The sequence below is a fragment of the Phasianus colchicus genome, chromosome 22 (assembly GCF_987193195.1).
Source record: "Phasianus colchicus chromosome 22, bPhaCol1.hap1.1, whole genome shotgun sequence".
In the NCBI taxonomy this organism is placed as follows: domain Eukaryota; kingdom Metazoa; phylum Chordata; class Aves; order Galliformes; family Phasianidae; genus Phasianus; species Phasianus colchicus.
Window position 1 is genome coordinate 475,280 of NC_143457.1, and position 21,338 is coordinate 496,617.

Here is a 21,338-nt window from a genome sequence, read left to right on the forward strand (position 1 = left end):
GGCGTGTGACCTGGCTGATTGGAAAAAACCTGATGATGTTAACCTGTATCATTATACTGATGATCTCCTGCTGACATCCAACTCACTGGAGGCATTAAGGCAGGTGGCAGATTCATTAACCGCCTATTTACAGCAGAGAGGATGGGCTATAAATCCCAGAAGGTGCAAGGTCCGGGCCTGTCCGTAAAATTCCTGGGGGTGGTTTGGTCAGGAAAGACCCAAGTACTGCCCAGTGCTGTCTTAGATAAGGTTCAGGCGTTCCCAGTCCCTACAACATCGAAGCAGCTGCAAAGTTTCTAGGTATACTGGGTTACTGGCGTTCCTTTATACCTCACCTAGCGCAGCTGCTAAGGCCGCTGTACAGACTCACAAAAAAGGGGCAGCTATGGGACTGGGGGAAAACAGAACAGGATGCTTTCCAACAGGCAAAACTGGCAGTTAAACAAGCCCAGGCATTGGGTATATTCGATCCTACCCTCCCAGCTGAGTTGGATGTTCACGTTACTCAAGATGGCTTTGGTTGGGGCCTGTGGCAACGCCAGAGTTCTGTTCGGACCCCCATTGGTTTTTGGTCTCAGGTCTGGGATGGAGCAGAAGAAAGATACAGTATGATTGAAAAACAGTTATTGGCTGCCTATTCAGCATTACAGGCAGTAGAGCCAATAACCCAGACGGATGAAGTCATAGTTAAGACCACTCTGCCGATTCAGGGGTGGGTGAAAGGTCTGACCCACCTTCCTAAGACAGGGGTGGCCCAAGCACAAACAGTGGCACGATGGGTTGCCTACCTCAGCCAAAGGAGCAGTCTGTCTTCATCAGCCTTAAAAGAAGAGCTTCAGAAGATCCTAGGCCCAGTGACCTATCATTGTGATGCACCAAAAGAAACACTGGTCGCTCCACCAGAGAAGAGCCCCGTTCAGGAGGGGAAATATCCTATCCCTGAAGATGCCTGGTACATGGATGGGTCCAGCAAGGGCAACCCGAGCAAGTGGAGAGCGATAGCATACCATCCTTCCACTGAGACAATCTGGTTTGATGAGGGGGATGCTCAGAGCAGCCAATGGGCAGAACTGCAAGCCGTGTGGATGGTTATACCCAAGGAACCCGGTGATGGTATCCTGAATATCTGTACAGACAGTTGGGCTGTGTACCGGGGGCTCACTCTTTGGATTGCACAGTGGGCCACCCAAGAATGGACTATCCACGCCCGACCAATCTGGGGCAAAGACATGTGGTTAGACATATGGAATACAGTCAAACACAGGACTATATGTGTCTACATGTTTCTGGTCATCAGCCCCTACAGTCACCGGGAAATGATGAAGCTGACACGCTGGCCCGAGTTTGATAGATTGAGAATTCACCATCTGAGAACATCGCCCGTTGGTTACATCAGAAGCTACGGCATGCGGGACAATAGACAATGTGGGCAGCTGCTAAAGCATGGGGGCTGCCCATACAGCTACCTGACATTGTCCAGGCATGCCAGCATTGCGACGCTTGCTCTAAGATGAGACCAAGATCACTGCCTGAAACGACAGCCCATCTTGCTAGAGGACACAATCCTCTCCAACGATGGCAGGTCGATTACATTGGGCCCCTTCCTCGGTCTGAGGGGGCGAGATATGCTCTGACCTGCGTCGACACTGCAAGTGGGCTACTGCAGGCCTATCCAGTACCGAAAGCAAACCAGGCATATACCATCAAGGCACTGACTAAACTGATGTCTGCCTACGGGACACCTCAAGTCATCGAGAGCGACCAAGGGACTCATTTTACTGGTGCAACGATACAGCGCTGGGCAGAAGAAAACAACATCGAATGGCGATTCCATCTGCCATATAATCCAACGGGGGCAGGCCTCATTGAACGTTATAACGGTATTCTTAAGGCTGCCCTGAAGACAGACTCCCAGTCCCTGCAGGGGTGGACGAAAAGACTGTATGAAACCTTGCGGGACCTGAATGAAAGACCCCGAGACGGCAGACCCAGTGCCCTGAGAATGCTGCAGACAACATGGGCCACCCTGCTTAGGATCCAAATTACGGGCACTGATTATCAGGTAAGACCTAGATTGGTAATGAAAATAATCTTCTGCTCCCTGCCCCTGAGAATTTAGAACCAGGCACCCATAGAATAAAATGGCCTTGGAAGGTGCAGGTAGGACCCAAGTGGTGTGGCCTACTTGCACCTTGGGGGAGACTGTTGGAGGTGGGAGGCTCAGTAGTTCCTCCAGTAATAGGTACATGGCCAACTGATATTGTGGTCAACACTCCGATCTTCACTGCTAAAGGGACCCCCATCATGTCCCTATGGCAGATCAGGAGACCTCCTTTGGTGCCTGACAAAGTTATGCAGCCACAGATATCTGGCCAGAAGGTGTGGTACAGGCGGCCGGGACGTGCCCCAGTACAAGTGGAAGCGTTGACCCAGGATAGAAGGACGGCCTGTATCTTGCCCTGGAGAGCAGACCTTCTCCTCCTGGTACCCTTGAAACATCTGTATTACTCCCCGTGAGTCTTCGAGCCTTCAGGATCACTGCAAGGAACGAAATGCCATCAAAGCGTTCCAGTGTTACAGTCAGATCACGTGCGACACCCGGTGATGGCCTACATGGGACTGATGGAGCAGAGGACGGACCTGCACCTGACGACCGCATGCCTCCAGTAACTTCATCGAGCACTGGCCCATACAAGAATATCAACGTTCACCAATCGTCACTTGTCTTGAATTGTACCAACATGCGTCGCGATGGAAACTGTATAAGTGTCGTGATATAAGTGGGTCTCTGTATTAGGAAAAGCTTACCCATTAGTCAACCTGATCATTGGTTCACGCCGTGAAGGGGTGGAGTGTATGGGAACTGCTGAGTCACGGCCTGAACCTCTGATTAGTCACCTGAGGTGAGCAATGAGTCAGCCCTGGGAGCACAGGTGAAAGCAATTCACCTGTGCTGCAGGAAGGGGTGGAGCCTGGCTCCACCTCTCCTAGACCCATTTAAGAGCTCACTACCAGTAGGGAAGGATCTCTCCCTCTTTGGATGATCCACTCCACTGGTCTTTCCTGAGCAAGCCCACGACATGGGTAAGCATCCTATTTATTCTTTTTGTCTCGCTCTGCCTAACTCTCTTGCTTATTTCATTATTATGACATCTTGATATTATTTGATTTATATAATATTCCTTTATATAATTTTCATTGATTATACACTAGCACAGAGAAACTCCTCTCCTGTCCACAAACTGGTTACTCAGGGAAACTGATGCCTGCTAGATGTTCTGTGACTCAGAAAAACATATTCCCTTCTGGATTGTTTCTGTTTGTTTGGTTTTTAAATGCAGTAAAGATGAAACAATACCTTTCAAGTGCCTCTCTGCGCTGATGGACATCTCCCGAAGCAAACTTCATTTTAATAAAGCTAGAATGAGCCAGTAGATGACTGCTCTTGATAGCTCCCCAATTCTTTGTATTAAGTTCCAAGTCCTGTCCTGGGCTGATTTGAGGCATTCCTAAAGAATAAAGTTCATCAGAGGATGAGGAACCACCATCTTTCTGTGAAGGCAAGGACATTACTTCTCCAGGACACACTGCTACCTAACCCAGGATCACAGCTGAGGCATTAACATATCCTTCAGCAGTAAAGTTCCAGGAACTCTTTGAACAGTTCTCCCCCTGATGGAGCTGCTATATCCAGCTTAGACTTGAAGTAAGAAAATAAGCAAGGTTTAACTTTAGGAAGAAAATCCCCATTAAACAATTGGCTTCAGTAGACTTTCATTTGGAAAAGTTAAATCACTTGAGCAATAGCTGTCAGTGGAACAAAAATAACAGACTATGACCAGTTTTGAGGATATGGAAGATTATGACAGGATCAAAAGATGGTTAAGTACCTCAAGTGTCTTTACGACACAGGAGTACCATTCCAAGCTTGTCTCCAGAGGTATTTTCTTCTCTGCCTCCTGAACATGGAGCACAGCATCTCGTAACTTATTGCGTGAGCGGTACAGTGCAACAAGTCTGATGTTAAGGTAGACGTCATCGGGTCTCACACGGAGTTCAGCTTGAGTCACATAAAAGAGCTCATTCCAGCCATCTTCGACTTTATATTCTTGAAACTTCTCCTATTAAACATCAAGGCAACGTATTAATATATTTTTTTTTCCACATCAGCCTTTTCAACAACCACATTACCTGACAGTTTGCTCACCTCCGCTACACAGACTACAGACTTGCTGGAATTACTCCAACATCTTAGAAACGAGATAACAGGGGAAAAAACTTCACTGTGCCTCTCGTAGATGCCAAGTTAAGACTGTCAGACTATCTGAGACAGAGACAGCACACCTTGTTACAGAATAGCTGGTCCAAATAAGACAACAGAAAGCTAACAGAAGCCTCTGAGAACCTCTGTGTCCCTGCAGCTGTGCTACATAATAAGTGCCAAAGTGACACTGCATAACTGATGAAAGCATTTACACTGTAGTTGAGAATGACAGCACTTCCTACATTCTGCATTTTTAAACTCAAAAAACTAAAAAGCAGCTTAGGCAATACTTGATGTGTCTGTTGCGACTATCTAAACTCAACTTCTTGGATATTATTGCTAACACAGTTTCCCCACATTTTTGAACACCTCAACCTTAAAACGCATGAGAAAGCTCAGAGCTGCAATTTTCAAGCAAGCTAGACAAAAACATCAGACAGCAAAGAAATTAACATGTAATAGATTCATGCTAAACTAATGCTAAACTAATTTAGCCAAGGAAATATTGTGAGATGACTAGATGGCATGCTAGAAGCACCCAGTCAGATACGGAAAGTTTCTTCAAGGCACAGAGCAGAGATGAGAAGCTGGAATTTACCTTCAATCTGAGAGCAGCAGGATTCCTGGGGAGCAGCCTGGCAGCTTTCTCAACCCAGTATTTTGCTCTTCCATCACTGGTGTCTTTATTGCAGAATAGCTCCACAATCTTCAGCACCAGATCCTTCTGTATTGGGTTCTGGAGATTACCATCATCCCTGCTTGGCAATTCCACAGCAGGCACAGACCCTTAGTCCAAAGGGCAATGGGAAGACTATCATAGCAGTTACCACAAAGATCAAGTCAGGACACAAAAGAAAGAATCAACTGGAAAATAAATAAATAAAAGCTGAAGCCAATTCTACCAAAAAAAGAATCCTTTCTTAAGTACATCATAGACAGATTTGGCAATGCAAAATGTACATCATACAATTTGTCCACAACACATTTTCTCTCTGAGCTTAAGGAATGCACAGCACAGATGCATTTTAAAAGTCCATTTACAAAGGAAGAAAGCTGGTCATTACAGGGGGTCAGTGGATCGCTTACCTTGTAACACCCAACAGCTTTTTCTGTGTTGTCCTGAGCTTCATAAATTTGTCCAAGAAACCTGTGTGCCCTGGGATCTCTCTCTTGGACACTGAGATAAGTAGATATGTATCTACAGAGCGAGAAAACCCAGAAAGATCAATACTCCTCAATAATACAAGTCCCCCCACACCGTGCAGCTAAAGCTAAAGGGAATTTAATCTGTCAAATGGAAAGCAGGGCTATATTTAGTTCTAGATGCTTGACCTAGACCTTCCTGTGAGGAACAACATTATTTTTACACGTACCAATGCTACTTACTTGTCAGCAAGTACTGAGTTCTGAGCAGCAGCTCACAGAACCAGATGCATCATATGATGAAATAAAAGCCACTTCAACTCCATGATTTCTTTGGTATTATATAACTAATGCAGTTGCTCCTTTAGAAGGATTTCAGTGGCACCCAATCCTTCCATTTACTGTTACCTTAAAAAGGCATGATCGTGATCTTGATTTCTCTACTTCAGCTGGCTTTTCTATTACACTTTCAAGAACAGATCAACCACATACATCAACACGTATTACCTTTTAGCAAGTTCATACTCTTTTATTTCAAAATACAGCTTAGCACAGATGAATCCTTTCAACCATTTCTGAATGGAAAACGAAAACAAACACGACAGGCACATGTCAGATGTACAGTACGTTTGAAGCAACTGAACAGGAAGAGCCCTCTTTTCAGCAACGCATAACAGTGCTAACAGTTAATTACCAGCCCACTTCTTGTATTCAAGCCTTTGTTTCTGAAAGAGACAGGATTAAGAAAGGAATCTTGTTTCCAATAACGGGCAGAAGCTACCAAAGGAAAACTGAGGCCATTAGCGAAGCAAGCGACTGATCTTTATACTTGGGACATTTCACAAACACTTCTGACTAAAGAAATCAGAAGAATGGGGTCTGCTACAGCTGAGCTTTTTGTTATTGCTGCTGTTGCAATACAACAGTGTTGCAGGAGAAAACAAATCCTACAAACTAAGAGTGAAGATGTTACCCCAGCTCCTCCTGCTGGTGCTTCTGCCATCTTCCCCTCCTGCCGGCTCTGCCTTCTGCTTTGCTTTTTGTATTTTCACTTTTGTTTCCTCCTCCTACCCCTCCATAGATACCTTTGGAGACTTACGTTTCACCTTTCACTCACACAGTGCGTGCTGTGAAGTTATCTTGGGCTGATAACATCAGAAATAGACTACTGCATCCAAAAAGCATTTTCTACCCGCATGAAGGAGCTAGAGAACTAGGAAGTGACAAGCAAAAACTTCACGGCAGACGTAAACTAAATAACGTGAAACAAGTCTCTGCAGTCTAAGTACGCCTGAAGTTCATCTCCAACCCTCTTCCCACCCCAAAATACGGGGGGAAGTTATTCACGCAAGTCTCCTGAGTTTCAGTCTGTGTTCTGAAGTAAAACAAGGACACGCTGACATTCATCAGAGCAGAGTCATGCTTGACATCTCCTTGTAAACAGGGTTGAAAAGAAACTTCATCAGACACGCTGGCAGCCTTGAAAGACCCTCCCTTCCAAAATCAGCACAACAAGAAAACCAGTCACTATTTCCACCATTGACTGTGCTAGACAGTGAGTTGTAAGCATCACTGCAAAGATGAAACCAAACCACAGAACTTGGCCTCGAGTGCAACAAGAAGCGAAGCAATGGTTTTTGTTGAGCCCAACAGGAATCTCAGAACGGTTGAAGAGCATCTCTGAATTTGGCAGCGGTACGCTCCACACTGCATAGTCTAAACAGCACCCAAGTCAGCTCAACAAAGCCACAGGAGAACTTTGTTGCTGTTGGAAAAGCTCAAAATGAAGATGCACGCTGCCTCACCCCAAGACCCTGCAGCAGAACAGCAGCCCGCGTGCATTCACGCTCTGCAGCACACTGCTGAATCTGCTGCCTCTGCAATAGAACCCACTCACAGCAGCAGAGCAGCACCTTTGGGGATTAAATAGCTCCCACTAACTGCACTGGTTGGCTCTCTATGATCTGTGCACCATTTCCAGATCGCAGGGAATCATCTGGCTGCCACGTACAGCAGCAAAACTACACTGGCCCAGCTCTCCCTCTCTTTTTCCTGACCTTCCACAGCGCTGTCACACAGACAGGAATATCAACCACACAGCACGTGAAAGAAAACCAGAAGCTTAGGAACACCTGTCCCCTGTTTGGGCTCTTCAGTTCCACAAAACGCAGGGATCTGTACGGACTGACAGCACTGGGCTCCTCGTAACTCTACCGAGGGCTCACCAGTTTGAAGAGCGCACAGCCCTGGCAAACCATCTTCCCAACAAGTCAGCTCCGTGCCCTCCCACACAGCCGCTTCCCTCAGCTTCCACTCCCCCTGCCATCCGACCTCAAAGTCAGGGTGGGGAGCCTTGCTCACAAGGGAACTTTGCTGCAATGTCTGTTACCTGACTAAGCATGTTGCCGGGGCTCTGGGCGCTCAGTCTTGCCAAAGAGGCCCGTGCTACACCAAAACAGATGGCACAGCTCTTTCTGCTCCTCCTTGAACCCTGGACAGGGTATTCAGGAAGAAAACCGAGAGGAGAAAAGGAAAACGGATGTTCCACCTGACTGCTGCCTACCCTAGTACTCTGCAGACCTCACCTCCGGGGTGGACACATCGCCGTATGAGTTCCCAACTGCTGGGACAGCTTCTCCAGATCCTTCCTGCAACCGGGACTCCCCAGCCACTGTGAATCTGGATGACGATAAAGGAGTAGGGCAACTGGTGATGCATCTTTCTTAATCACTATCACTATGCTACATGTCATTATATTATGACGTGGTAATGATTAGACTCGCTGCACTGCTTATTTTCTTTCCTGCTAAGCTTATCTTTTCACTTTAGGGCACTGCTTTGTTTTTGTATTGTTTTGAAATTGACAATAAAATAAGCTTATGCCTTCCTTCGTGTCTACGTCCTTCCTGCTGACCCAGTCAATAGGCAAAAAAAAGATAAAAAATAAAACGTAAGTGAAGGTAAGGTCGGACAAGGGAAGTTAAGGAAACGGGGAAGGGGAGGGAACAGGGAAGGGGAGTGAAGGGAAAAAATAATAAAAATCTCTCTGGAGGAAGACCAACATCTTAAAAGCATGCCCAGAAGGATACAAGGGAATTTGCAAACCAGACCAAAGTTCTCGAGTCCTTACCCTGGTGTTCTCTGAGGCTCCTACCCACCATTAAAACTCATCAACATGAAATATCTCCAGAAACAAGCAAACAATAACCAACCAACCAAACCAAAAACCCATACCATGTATTTTGGGGTGGTGCCATTCAGAACGGCAGTTTGGGATATTCCATACTGACTATTTATGAAAAAGAGAAGGTGAACTACATTGGGGTATCTCCCTTACATTTCAGATACTCAATGAGAAAATCTGCACAACATGAGAAAGAAAAGGAAAGGAAAAGGAAAAAGGGAAAGGGGAAAGGAAAAGGAAAAGGAAAGGGAAAAGGAAAAGGAAAAAAAGGAAAGAAAGGAAAAGGGAAAGAAAAAGGGAAAGGGAAAGGAAAAGTGAAAGGGAAAAAAGACCTTGCTCTTAGTGCCTAGAGAGGATGTTCCACAGTACATCTGCAGGCTTTCTGGACAGCAGGTTTTATCTTGAAATGACTACTTTCCCTCTGCTGAACAAAAACATCCATTTGTTTCAGAAGTTCTTCAGTTCTACAAAGTTCCCAGAAATCACTGATTGCAGCCCTCCTTTTACTTTGGGTCTTTTACCTCAATCTTTACAGACGTCACAGAGACACAAAGCACGGCTGAACAGATTTCATGTTGGGTTGCGGTTGGATCTGATGACCTTGGAGCTCTTTTCCAACCTGAGCAATTCTATGGTTCTATGATCCCGTATCCATTCCAAGTCCACCCCATACCCAGAGCCCATCCCATACGCATCCCATTGCCCAATATCCCATCCCATATCCATCCCATATCCACATCCCCACATCCCAATCCCAAATCTCACATTCCAATCCCACATTCAACATCCCAACCCCACGTCCCAACCCCACATCCTACATCCCACATCCCAATTCCAAATCTCATTCCCAGTCCCTCCTCCCGAGCCCATCACCCACCTGTCCATCTCATTCCCTCATCCCAGTCGCAATCCCACAGCCCCGATCCCATCCCCTATGGCAACAGAGAGCACCCCGAGGCCCCCCCACAGCCGCTCTGCCCCGCCCCCGGCCTCTCATTGGTCAGGGGCAGTTCCGGCCCGTTCGTGCCTCTCATTGGCCAGCGGCAGCTCCGGCCTCTCACTGGTCAGGGGCAGTTCCGGTCCGTTCGTGCCTCTCATCGGTCAGCGGCAGCTCCGGCCTTCCCCGGCCTCACACTGGTCAGGGGCAGTTCCGGCCCGTTCGTGCCTCTCATTGGTCAGCGGCAGCGCCGCCGGCTCCGATTGGCTGAGGCGCAGTGCGCGGGAAAGGCCGTTGGCAGCCGGCTCTCCCCTCAGGTGGTGCCGGTCCCACAGCCGCTGCGCGCCGGAGCTGTCCGGGCAGCACCGAGACGGAACTGCGGCACGACGGGAGCGGTGCTGAGGACAGCGGCGCCGGAGCCGGGAGGGACGGAGAGCGCCGCCGGGCCGGGGAGGGAACCCTGCGCGGCCGTAAGCCACCTCCGTGTGGGGTGAGGGGCTGGGAGTGGGACTGGGATGTGGGGATGTGGATGGAGACAGGATGGGATGTGGGGAAGTGGGATATGTACGGGACGGGCTGTGGCTGTGGGATGGATGTGGGATCAATATTGAGCTCTGGGGAGCTCCGGGAGAGATACAGGGGCTGAAGGGAAGTAGAGGGGGCTAGGAAGCTGTGGGGAGCTGGGAGGGCCGTGGGGGGGCAGGGGGCTACAGAAGGCTGCTGGGGTATAGGGAGGCACACGGGGCTGGAGTGGGCTGTGGTACGGGATTGGGGTATATGGGGCTCTAGGGGTGGGTCTAGGGGGATTTGGGGCAATGGAGGGCGGTGAGGGGCTTAGGGGGGACACGGTGCTATAGGGAGCATTGGGGGGGTTGGGAAGGGGCTCAGAGGGGCTGGGGAGAGCTATGGGGAGGGATATAGGGGGCTGGGGGAGGATATAAGAGAATGTGGTTGTACAGATGTCTGTAGGGGGCAAATAGGTGGGCTAGAAGGGGATATCACAGAATTGCCAGGGTTGGAAGGGACCTCGAGGATCATGAATCTCCAACCCTCCTACCACATGCAGGGCCACCAACCTCCACATTTCACACTAGACCAGGCTACCCAGGGCCCCATCCAATCTGGCCTTGAACACCTCCAGGGACGGGGCATCCACAACCTCTTTGGGCAGCTGTTCCAGCCTGTTCCACCACTCTCTCTGTAAAGAATTTCCCCCTGACATCCAACCTAAATCTCCCCTCCCTCAACTTCAAACCATTTCCCCTCGTCCTGCAGTTATCAACCCTTTCAAAGAGTTGATTCCCCTCCTGTTGTAGGCTCCCTTTAGGTGCTGAAATGCTGCAATGAGGTCACCCCGCAGCCTTCTTTTCTCCAGGCTGAACAAGCCCAGCTCCCTCAGCCTGTCCTCATAAGGGAGGTGCTCCAGTCCCCTGATCATCTTTGTGGCCCTCCTCTGGACCCTCTCCAACAGCTCCCTGTCTTTCTTGTACTGGGGGCTCCAGACGTGGTCGCAGTACTGCAGATGGGGCCTCACAAGAGCAGTGTAGAGGGGTACAATCACCTCCCTGTCCCTGCTGGCCACCCCTCTTTTGATGGAGCCCAGGATATCATTTGCCTTCCGAGCCACAAGTGCACACTGCTGGCTCATATTAAGTTTTTCATCTATCAAGACCCCCAGGATATGGGGCTAGAGGGAGCAGTGGGAGGGCTGTGGGTGTGATATGGAGAAACAGGCGCGATAGGGGTCTGCAGAGAGGTATAGGTGGGACATATGAGGTTATAAAAGGCTGTAGGGGAGCTCTAGGGGGCTTGTGTAGACTATAGTAAAGTATAGGGGAATATGGGGCTATCGGGGGGCTATAGGGTAATGTGGGGAGAAGAGGCACTGGTAAAGGCCCATATACAGAAACGATAAGGGGGATAAAGGGGGCCAACAGATGGATATAAAGTAACATCAGGAGGCTGAAAAAAAAAAAAAAAAACAAGTAAGAAAAGATAAAAAGATTAAAACAGAAAAACCAACCAAGAAACAAACAAGCAACAAAAAAGAAACAGGGAGGACTGTGAGGAAAATAGAAAAGAGGAAAAAAGAGAATAAGAAGTAAAAAGTAATGCGTGTAAATGTAGAGAAAGCAGGTAGGAAAGCTAACCATAGCAGAGCAAAGGAAAGCAAGACAAAGAATGAAAAAATGCAACCCGGCAGGAATGGAGGAGTGTGGGAAGAGCTGAGCCCTGGCCTGGCACAGGAGCTGCACGGCAGGAGAAGAAGCTGAGCCCAAAGGTAAGAGGAGCTCCTTGGGGATTTTTGTGGGCTTGAAGCAAAGCTGAGAAGCCGTGCCCGGGAGGAGGTGTGGGTAGCTCCAGGCCACCTTGCTGTCTCCCCAAGAGATGCGGGCTGTGGGCTAGGCAGTGGGCAGGAGTGCTGGCCAGAAGCAAGCATCTGTGAGGAGAAAGGCAAAGGGCGGAGGAGGTTGAAGGGGAGCTACCAGGCATGGGCTTGCTCAGCAAGGGGAGCAGAAGCCTGAAGGGCACGAGAAGGGAATAGAGAAGGGCAGGCAGTAGGCGTTAAGTTGCGAGCAGAGCTGAGAGGCACTTGTCAGAGCAGCAAGCGGAGCAGGCAAGTGTTGAGATTTGGCTTGAGTAGCAGGAAAAGCCAAGAGCATGAATAAGAAGGAAGTGAGGAGAAGGTAAGTGAAGGGCAGGCGAGGTAATGGTAGGCTAAGGAAGGGAGAAGGGGAGGGGTAAGGGAGGTGCGGGTAAGGGAGAAAAGGAGAGTAGGGGGATGGGGAGGGTAGGGGATGGGAGCAGAGGAGGGGAGGGGGGGTTTGAGGGGAGGGTTAAAGGAAAACGTATGATTAAAATCAGAAAAAATAAGAGAGAAAGAAAAATGAGAAAAAAAATGAGGAAAAAATGAGAAAAACAAGAGGGAAAAAAAAAGAAAAAAAGATTAAAGGAAATGAGAAAAAGAGGAAAAAAAGAGAAAAAGAAAAAAGAAAAAAGAGAAAAGAAAAAAAAGATGAAAAATAGAAAAAAGAAAAAGGAAAGAGACAAAATAGAGAAAAGAAAAAAGAATATATAATAAAAATAAGAAAGAAAGATAAAAAGAAGAGAAAACAGAAAAAATGAAAAAAAAGCAAAAAAAAATTAAGAAAGATAAAAGAAGAAAAAGAGAAAAGAAAAAAGAGAAAAAAGTATTTAATGTTAGAAAAGAGAAAAAAGAAAAATGAAAAAGAAAAAAATAAAAAGAGAAAAAAGAGAAAATAAAAGAAGAGAGAGAAAATAATATATGAAAAGAGAAAAAAGGACTAAAAGAAGAAAAGAGAAGAAAGGCAAAGAGAATAGAAGAAAAAAGCCAAGTAAAAAGTAAAGAATATGAGCTAAGAAAAGAATGGCTGGCAATAAATATGGAGAGAGCAATGCATAGCATTGCAAAGGAAAGCAAGGCAAGAGAATCAGAAGAGCAGGAGAGGTAAGTTTGGCATAAGGCAAGGGGGAAGGGGAGGGGAAAGGGAGAAAAGAGGGGGAAGGGGAGGGGAGGGGAAGCGAAGGGGGGGAGGAGAGGGGAGAGGAGAGGAAGGAGAAAATGAGAGAGGTAGGGGTGATGGGAGGGGAGAGTGGATGGGGTGGGAGGGTTGAAGGAGAAATGTCACTGAAGAACCGGCTTCTGTTTTGGCATTAAAAGAGAAAAGTGAATCTCTAGATTTGCACAAAGCAGTAAAAACAACACTGAAGTGATTTTCTTTCTCCTTTGACAGCGTCTCTGTCTCTTTAATGTCGCTTCCCAGCCGAGCCATTCCACACTTCCGTGCTGTCCATGTGACATCAGTGGTCTCCTGCTGCTCTAGATGCCTGGGAATCCTCCCCCAGCACGACAGCGCACACAGCAAGCCCAGGGGGAAGCTGGCCCTGGTGGCGGAACAGATGTCATCGTGGGGACGTGGGGTCACAACGCCCCGCCTGGTGCCGTGAGCTCACAATGCTCAGCGTGTGCCCCAGGCGTTCTGTGCCGCCCAGCAGCACTCGCTGTGGCTGCAGCGGTGGTGGTGGCAGCATGGCACGAGTGTGGGGGGCCACGGCCCCCGCCCGCCTTGCTCTCCTCCTCCTCCTGACGGCCACGTGTTCCCAGGAGACTTGTGCCGCTCCGTGGCGAGCGCCAGCAGCAGGTGGGTGGGCAGAGACAGGGCCACAACCGAGTGGCGGCGAGGGCAAGAGCTCCGGGCTCTTGTCCCCGTGTGCCGCGCTGCCCTGGGGCTGCCTTCTGTGGGGGTGTTGGGATGGGGGGGACGGGCAGCAGCGCAGGAGCCAGGCGAGGGCGTGAGGAAGCAGTGCTCTGCAGGGCTGGCTCCAGCCGTGCCGGGCCGTGGCTCTGCTGCTGGCTGAGCACGCTCTTTGGCCGGGGCTGACCTAGGGGGAGCTCAGAAGATGTGTGCTGGGAAAAGCGGGAGCATTTCTGCTCCGGCTTCCTGGTGCTCCCCATAGATGAATCCTGGTTCCCAGCAGAGACCCCCGGCTGGAGCCCAGTTTGCTCTAGGTGTCTTTTCTTGGTGTGCTCGTCCACACAGTCCCGGAGGGGTGTTGCACGTGGCCTGGAGAGCTTCGGAAAGCTGCCCAGTGCCAGGCTCCAGATCACCCTGTAGCTTTGGCAGTCACGGCCTGAGTCTGCCATCCCATTAGCTGAGCCCTCCCCCACCACTAAGGGAGGAGATCACAACATGCCATGGGAACATCCCTCTTCTGTTCTTGATTCTAGATGATGGTGCTCCATATCCGGACAATGGGATGAAGGCTGCTTTTGTGTCTCAGGGGAAACCCAGAGGTAAGTTGTGAGTGTCTGCTTCCTTGAAGGCAGAAAAGTTAGTGCCGTCATAGTTTATTTGGGTACTCAGGAACCTCCAAGGGTCTTTCAAGTCTCTTTGTGCCTCAAAGGCTGTACACAGATCAGTCCTGAGTATTTCTTTATTTGGAGAGTTGTCACATATCTGTGGGAAGGCAGCCCTTGCCACTCTTTGGAGGAGAGAACCTATACGTTTGCTGTTTGGGCCATGTCATTCCCTGACCTGCAGCCAGTCCTCGCAGGTCACTGCAGAAAAAAACCCCAGGCCCCAAGGTGCAGTGGAAGCTCTCCTCACCTGTGTCTGATCACATCTGTGCCTGCAGGTCCTCTTGGTGAATTACCAAAGCAGAGTCCTGTTCCTGAGCCTGGGCTGGATGCCAGAGGTAAGTCACCAGCCTTCATCTCACGCTCTCTGCTCATATGTGGTTGTGGTAGTTCAGGAAGGGTTCAGCTTTTCACTGCCCGGTGATTTCTCCTGCACGAGAAGCCTGGGTGCCAGCCAACTGCCCACCTCTCCAGCTTGGCAACTTTCAACCCAAGTCTGAGTGCCACGTCATCAGCTGAGCCCCTTCCAGTCACTGCAGGTCCCTAAGGAAGAGAGAGATCACAACACACAATGGGAATGTTTCTCATTACAGCTGCGCCTATAAGCAGTGTCTTGCCAAAGGCTCAGCATAATCTGCTCCATAAGCCTCCTGTGGGGCTATCCCAAAGGAAAGGGATCTTCCCTTCCCCTTCCAGCCCCTTCCCTTCTGCAGACAGTTCCGCACACGGTTCCTTCTTGGACTGGCACGGTGCTGCTGCAGGCACCCAGCAGCTATTTGCCAGATGCTGCTGTGTAGCAGGGAGAGAAGAGTGCTGTGGAGCTGGCATTGCAGTCTAAACAAGTACCTGGCCATGTCTGACAGGAGCTGCTCTGTGTTTGTGTACAGGTGCGGGTGGAGTCGAATGGTCTCCAGCTTCCCAGCCGAGCTCAAGGACAGAAGCCCCAGCAACTCGTATTGGTATGCCATGAGTTTTTGCTTCCTTTGAGAGATGCCAGCTCACAGTCCTAATGTCAGCCGGGCATGTCTGCAAGCGTGAGTGAGAATGCACAGCTGCATGTGCGTACCCTGTCCTCACATGATCCCCTGGCACCATCTGCTCTTCAGTGATGCCCTTGTGCAGTTGTGTAGATTGCAGTGTGTGGTGGGAAGTTCTCCTCATGCTTTGGGTGCAGAATTGCCTCCAGGGAAGGCTGTGCCAAATTCTCGGCTGCTTCCTGTGCTGGAGCCCCACAGGCATCCCAGGGTGGCTGTTGTCTTTGTTGACTTCACCGTAAAGACCGCTCAGTTCAATACTTTGTTTCTCTAAGATTTATCTTAATGCTTTCTGTTAAGGTCCTGGGGGATGGAAAGTGGCATGGGAAGATGGAAAATATTCCAAGAGACTGTCCCATTTACTAATGAAAATCATGAAGAAGGCAGCAGGTGGTGAGTGTATTTCTGTCTATACCCTGATTAAACAGATCCACACGCTCTCCTGCTCTAGTGAGATTTGTTTAGTCAGACAACTACCCAGCCTCAGGAGGCAATGGTGGGCAAGTGCAAAAGGAGTCTTAGAGCACGATGGAGAAGAAGGAGCAAATCCATGGCCCAGGAAGGTCTGGACCGTGGCAGAGCCAGAGTGTAAACAAAGCTGAGAGGCCAAAAAGAGGTTCCCTAAGGCGCTGCCTTGATGTGCAGTGCCTTAGGGAGTTCCCTTTGCTTTGCTGGAATCAGGGAAGCATTGCAGCCCAAGGATTTTCACATGTTCCTGGAGGCCAACAAAGTGAAAGACAACATTTTTGGCCATGTCAGACCTCTCGTGAGACTGCCAGTAGGGCACAAGACACAGCAGTGAGCACATTGTTCCTCCAGGTGTGGAAGATGAAGGACGTGCAAACGCCACAGAAGATCAAGTTTTACTGAAGTACTGCCTGGCACTGACTGCAGCTTTCCTGGTTTCCATGCTGGCAGCCATGATAACATGCTGTCTGCTTATCCGGCGATGGAGGCAGAGAAACCAGTGAGTTGTTGTTCACCCCCACCCCCATCCTGCCCAACTCTTTACTTTAGGGCTGCTGTGAGCCAGGAGGCACTTGTAGTTCCAGCAGCACAGAGGCCGGTTAGTTGTTGGCTAACGTGGTCTGAGATTTACGCTATCAGATGTTTGAATTGGCACGGCCGTTCCTGCAGCCCGTTCTTAGTGCTGGGCCTGAGACAGGCTGAGAGCTGAGGGCGGCTCTTTGCCATTGAGGAAGGAGAGCAGGGGCCCTCAGCACGTTCCTCTCTCCACAGGCGCCTCGCTGCAGCTGATGGAGCCCAGCACGATGTCTGCGGCCACAGTTTGCCCTCGTCCTGCTCTCCTCAAGGGGCCTGGCAGATGGACATGATGCCAACGGCGGTGACCACCTGCCCACCAGCCGGATGGCACCACCAGGGCGGCCCCTGCCAGACCTGACAGCAGCCGGGCTCAGCTGCCCCCGTCACGGGCCCCACAGCCCACCAGCCCAGGCTCTGCAGCCCGGGGGGCATCAACACCACCCCCCATCCCCCACCGCCATCTTTTAGGGGACGGGAGGAACCCACTTGGCTTGGAAGCTTGTGCTCATCGGCCGGCACCCAAACAACGGCACCCTGGCGGATGAGCAACAGGCCCAGCAGCCCCCCAGCCGCCCTGGGCATCAAGACCACCCCCCATCCCCCACCACCATCCTTCGGGGGTCGGGAGTGGTCCCTCAGGGTGTCAGCCTGGGGGCAGCCACATCCTCAGGGAAGCCTGAGAGGCCTGGCAGCCCCCAGCACCACCTCTGCCTTCGCTCTCCCCTCCAGCATCCATCAGGGGATGGAAGCGAGCCCAGCAGTGTGTAGACTTGGGGACATTGTCCAACCGACAGACAACCGCTGCCTTGGGAAAGCCAACTGGCCCAGCAGCCCCCCATCCCCCTGGGCATCATCACCACCCTCCCACTCCCCTCCACCATCCTTCAGGAGGTGGGAGCGGCCCCCCTAGGTTGTCAGTTTGGGGGCATTGCCCAACACCCAGAAAACCACCCAGAATGCCAGGGGGAAGCATATCAGGCCCTGCAGCCCCCAGCCCCCCCAACACCACCTCTGCCCTCACACTCCTCTCCACCATCCATCAAGAGGTGGGAGCGGCCCCCTCAGGGGGATCATGTAACACCTGTAAAAAAAACTGTCTGGGGGAAGTATGACAGGCACAGCAGCCCCCTGACTCCCGCCCCTTCCCCCCCCAGCATCACTTCTGCCCTCCCACTTCTCCACCATCAGTCAGGAGCTGGGAGCACCCCGTGTGTGGGTTTGGGGACATCATCTGACAGCCAGAGAACCACAGCTGGCATCAACTGGGGCTTTCTAGGCTGTGCTGTACCAATAAATAGAAAGTACCATCACAATTGTCCACGCTGTACTGCTGTCATGTCACTACCTGACCCACGAGGAGACCTTGTGTGCCACTTGGCATTGGCAGACAGCCACTGTCGTGTGGGAATGGCTTTGAACTCCAAGAGTGGAAACTGAGGTCGATGTGTAGAGGAAATCCCTCCCCCAGAGGCAGCGAGGCCCTGGCCCAGGCTGCCCAGAGGCTGCGGGTGCCCTACGTCCCGGCTCGGGCAGGGGACAAGGGTGGCAGTGCATTATGCAAAAGCATCAGTGCTTCTGCGTGAGCTTTACCGGACAGCAGGCAATCATTTGCTCTGCAATAGGAACCAAGCAAGAACTATGAGCACATTTCCTGCCTCCTCTACTTCATTTTGCTTTGTGGGCTGGGCCGAGAATCTGAACGTGGAGAGAGACGGGAGGAAGGCAGTGCTGCAAGCCTCGTATGCCTGCTGTCACTGCTCGCTCTGTGACTGCAGTCGCCTTAGCAGAGGCACAGTCCGTTGTGCTACCAGCAGCGCCCAGCTGCCACGATAGCACCCTGCAGCTCCTCTCCAGCACCTGCCCTAGGCCACTGATTTCTCAGCATCCTCCAGGAGGTGCAACATTCCCCCATTTCAGCTCTCAGCACTGCTGCACTCCTCAGGAGCTGTGGCCACAACCAAAGCAGCCGTCAGCTGTAAAAGCATCCCGGTCCTCTGCAAGAGGACACAGTGCTCCTGTTCCGACAGCTTCCCTCAGCAGCCCAGCGCTGAAATGCTTTGTGGGGCTCCTTTGAGCAAGCTGCTGAGGACAGAGGCAGTCACATCAGCTGCCTATACATTAACTGGGAGCTGTTTTTATGTTCATCCCTGGTCAACACATCAGAGGGTTCTTTCTTTAACATCCTTATTATACCTTTTTAACTGAGTATGACTGTTTTCTAAAAAAGTTTTCAGCACTACAAATAATGATATTCAAAACATCTATATGGAATATAGATATTCCAAATGAATTAAAATTAAAAGGGAGGAAGGGAGGAAGGGCGGAAGGCAGGAAGGCAGGAAACAAGAAGCTGCTTCCTTCAAAAGTCAGAGTATTCTGACGAGGAGAAAACAGCAAAACTAAGCCTGCCATCACCACGTCATTGCCATCAGGGCTCCAACTAAGGCAGCCAGCTGAGCAGGGAAGAACTTCCATTAGATGCTGCTCAGTGACGGCACCCAGAATGAAGCAGCAAGGATGTTACGAGTAGGAGACTGCAGCACCATTTAGCAATCCCCACCTACTAATATTTATTATAACAGTTAGCTCAAAAATCCAGATTGTTTGTAATTACTGTTTTTAATTAGAAGACAACCTTGCAGCTGTGAATCTTTATCACTGGACTGTGAGATATTTCTGGCAGTGAATTCTCTCTTTGTACCATTGGTTTTGTAGCAGTCATTGTTAGGCTTGCCTTGCTATTCCTCTGGGTTCTCTGTACACGTCCCTTTCTGAAACTGTACTTCTCACTGGGGAAACCCCCTGACAACCTTTCCTCTTCTCCTTTAGACTGGACATAAGGAAGAAGTCTGTTACGATAAGAGTGGCACTGGTGCAGGGACACTGAGGGACCCTGGGGATCTCTGGAGCCCTGAGCACTGGGGATGGATGGGATGGAGGGCACCATCCCTGCCCCGTTCCAGGGGGACCAGTGCCACCCCAGACCTTCCCTCGTGCTTTGTGGGGCTGTGCAGAGGAGGAGGGTCTCAAGGTGTCCTAGGGATGGCCCAGGGTCACTGTGCAGATGGGGCAGGGGCTGTGGCTGCTGTCCCCAGGGGACCCACGTCCTGCCCTGGGCTGCTGCCAGCCCTTCTCCTGCCCAAAATCCTGAGGCACAAACCCTGCTGGGACAAAATCCTCAGATGGAAAACAAAGATCTGAAGAGCAATGCCCTGATACCACTGCCCAACACAGATGGATAAGCTGCTTCATTAACAAGTCCAGCTTTTACAGCGGGGCTGGCAGCATCTGTGCTGCTGTTCACCTGCAGTCAGGAATGTCACACTGCCTTTTTTTCAACCCACATTTTCACAAAAGAGCATCAACTTCTGATATTTGTTCTGCAAACTGGGGAAGAGTAACCCGCAGAATGCTAACTGCTGCAGAGGACAGGTTGGAAGACAGCCGCTCCACGCGCCCATCGTGCCACAGCAGCTCCTTGCTGGATGTGCCTGGCATAACTGGTTGGCTCCTGACAGCAATCCCTCACAGTGGGGAGGAAAGCAGCACTTGCACAGCTGGTTTTAAGAGCGCTAACCAAGTTCAGCTAAAACGCTCAAGGGAGACTGTCTTCAAGCACGGTCACAGGATGCGTTTGTTATACTGAGGACTAAAGGAGATCACTTCAGATTGACATCAGGGAGGAGACGGGGTAAAACTCCCCGCTGGCCCACACTTCAGGATCTGTGGCATGTTTTTCTGCACAGCTGCCGTTTCTAAATTTGGAAAGAGACAGTAAAACATACCTGGAAAGAGTTGAGAAGTCAGGGTCTCCGTAGCTACAGAGAGATGTTGGATGCTTCTTTCTGTGGGAATGTTTGTGGAAAAGTGACTTTAGGTAGCTTAAATCTCTGCCTTCTGACACAAGAGCAAAATGGAGCCAGGAATGTATTCTTACTTCCATAATAAGAGTGTCAGAAGGAAACACCCTGAGACTTCTTGTAGGGGTGTCCATTTGCTGTCTCCCAAAAACCAGTCGGGAGAAAGGCACAAGAGGGGTGTGCCCCGCCAGCTCCGGGTCTTAAGACCTTAGAAACCCAGTCTCTTTCAAAAGTTGAGGGAGTTTCCATTCTTAGAGCTCAGCCCTGAAGCCTTGCTGGTTCAATTCCTCTCAATGATGCATCTAAAAGATGCAGTGCAGGTGGGCAAAGGCTCCACAGCTGTACAGCATCTATGGGACAGCTCTTATTGAGCCGGCAGGTGTAACTGCTTCCCGAGGAGCTGTGCAGCCATAAAGGCATTCCAAAGCACCTCTTGCTCTTACATGAACGCATCACTGGCCTCATCTCACTGCCGTGCTTAATTCCCAGTGCTGACAGGTCTGTCCGGCAGCTCTGCCTAGAGAACCAGCATTTGTTTCAGGCACGTGTCCTGAACGAGTCACTTCGTTTCAGTGAGTTTAGCATCAGTGAGAGCTCCCTGCCCCAGCAAGTCTACCGAGCACCTGTGTTCTCTTACATCCCCGCACCACGCCGTGCTGCTCAGCGAGTCCAGCGCAGCTCTGCAGGACCCGGGGGACTACAGAACACGTGCCAGCGGTGAGCTGAGCTCGTTCTTCAGGTCCTGCTCCGGGCTGTGCCCTTCTCACATCCCACGCACCGAGCCCGGCCGGGCCACCGCTCGGTTCTTCCTTGGAGGAGAAAGTGGCCAGAGATGCCGCCGCAGGAGCCGTGAGAAAACCGGGCAGAGATGCGCGCTCGGCTTTCAAGAAGCGCCAGCAGCCCGGAATCGGCCTGGAGAAAGCGATTCTGGGGAAGCCGGAGACGCCGCACGACTCAGCGCGGCTCCCGCAGGAGCCGTGCCGTTCGACGGCG

At 50.6% G+C, this 21,338-nt stretch overlaps 3 protein-coding genes and 1 long non-coding RNA gene across 6 annotated transcripts in view; 2 read left to right on the plus strand and 2 right to left on the minus strand.

Moving 5' to 3' along the window:
* The window catches only part of LOC149915229 (uncharacterized), a 241,332-nt gene that overhangs the window by 4,615 nt on the left and 215,379 nt on the right, over nt 1–21,338 (minus strand). The gene's annotated exons all lie outside the window — the stretch shown is intronic.
* LOC149915230 (RANBP2-like and GRIP domain-containing protein 8) lies at nt 3,032–9,218 on the minus strand. The gene is made up of 6 exons (XM_090122931.1): nt 9,113–9,218; nt 7,993–8,086; nt 5,351–5,462; nt 4,863–5,019; nt 3,891–4,121; nt 3,032–3,509 (listed from the first exon to the last, which is right to left on the minus strand). The coding sequence occupies exons 3-6, from the start codon at nt 5,392–5,394 to the stop codon at nt 3,405–3,407; spliced, it is 537 nt and encodes a 178-aa protein (XP_089979057.1). The 5' UTR covers nt 5,395–5,462; nt 7,993–8,086; nt 9,113–9,218; the 3' UTR covers nt 3,032–3,404.
* LOC149915231 (uncharacterized) lies at nt 9,218–10,890 on the plus strand. Its single transcript, XM_090122905.1, has 3 exons — nt 9,218–9,998; nt 10,595–10,728; nt 10,845–10,890. Exons 1-3 carry the CDS (start codon nt 9,231–9,233, stop codon nt 10,873–10,875), a joined length of 933 nt encoding a protein of 310 aa, XP_089979031.1. The 5' UTR covers nt 9,218–9,230; the 3' UTR covers nt 10,876–10,890.
* LOC149915232 (uncharacterized) lies at nt 11,816–17,798 on the plus strand. Its single transcript, XM_090122928.1, has 7 exons — nt 11,816–12,997; nt 13,284–13,691; nt 14,279–14,344; nt 14,686–14,745; nt 15,295–15,366; nt 15,742–16,408; nt 16,681–17,798. The coding sequence occupies exons 2-6, from the start codon at nt 13,505–13,507 to the stop codon at nt 16,041–16,043; spliced, it is 687 nt and encodes a 228-aa protein (XP_089979054.1). The 5' UTR covers nt 11,816–12,997; nt 13,284–13,504; the 3' UTR covers nt 16,044–16,408; nt 16,681–17,798.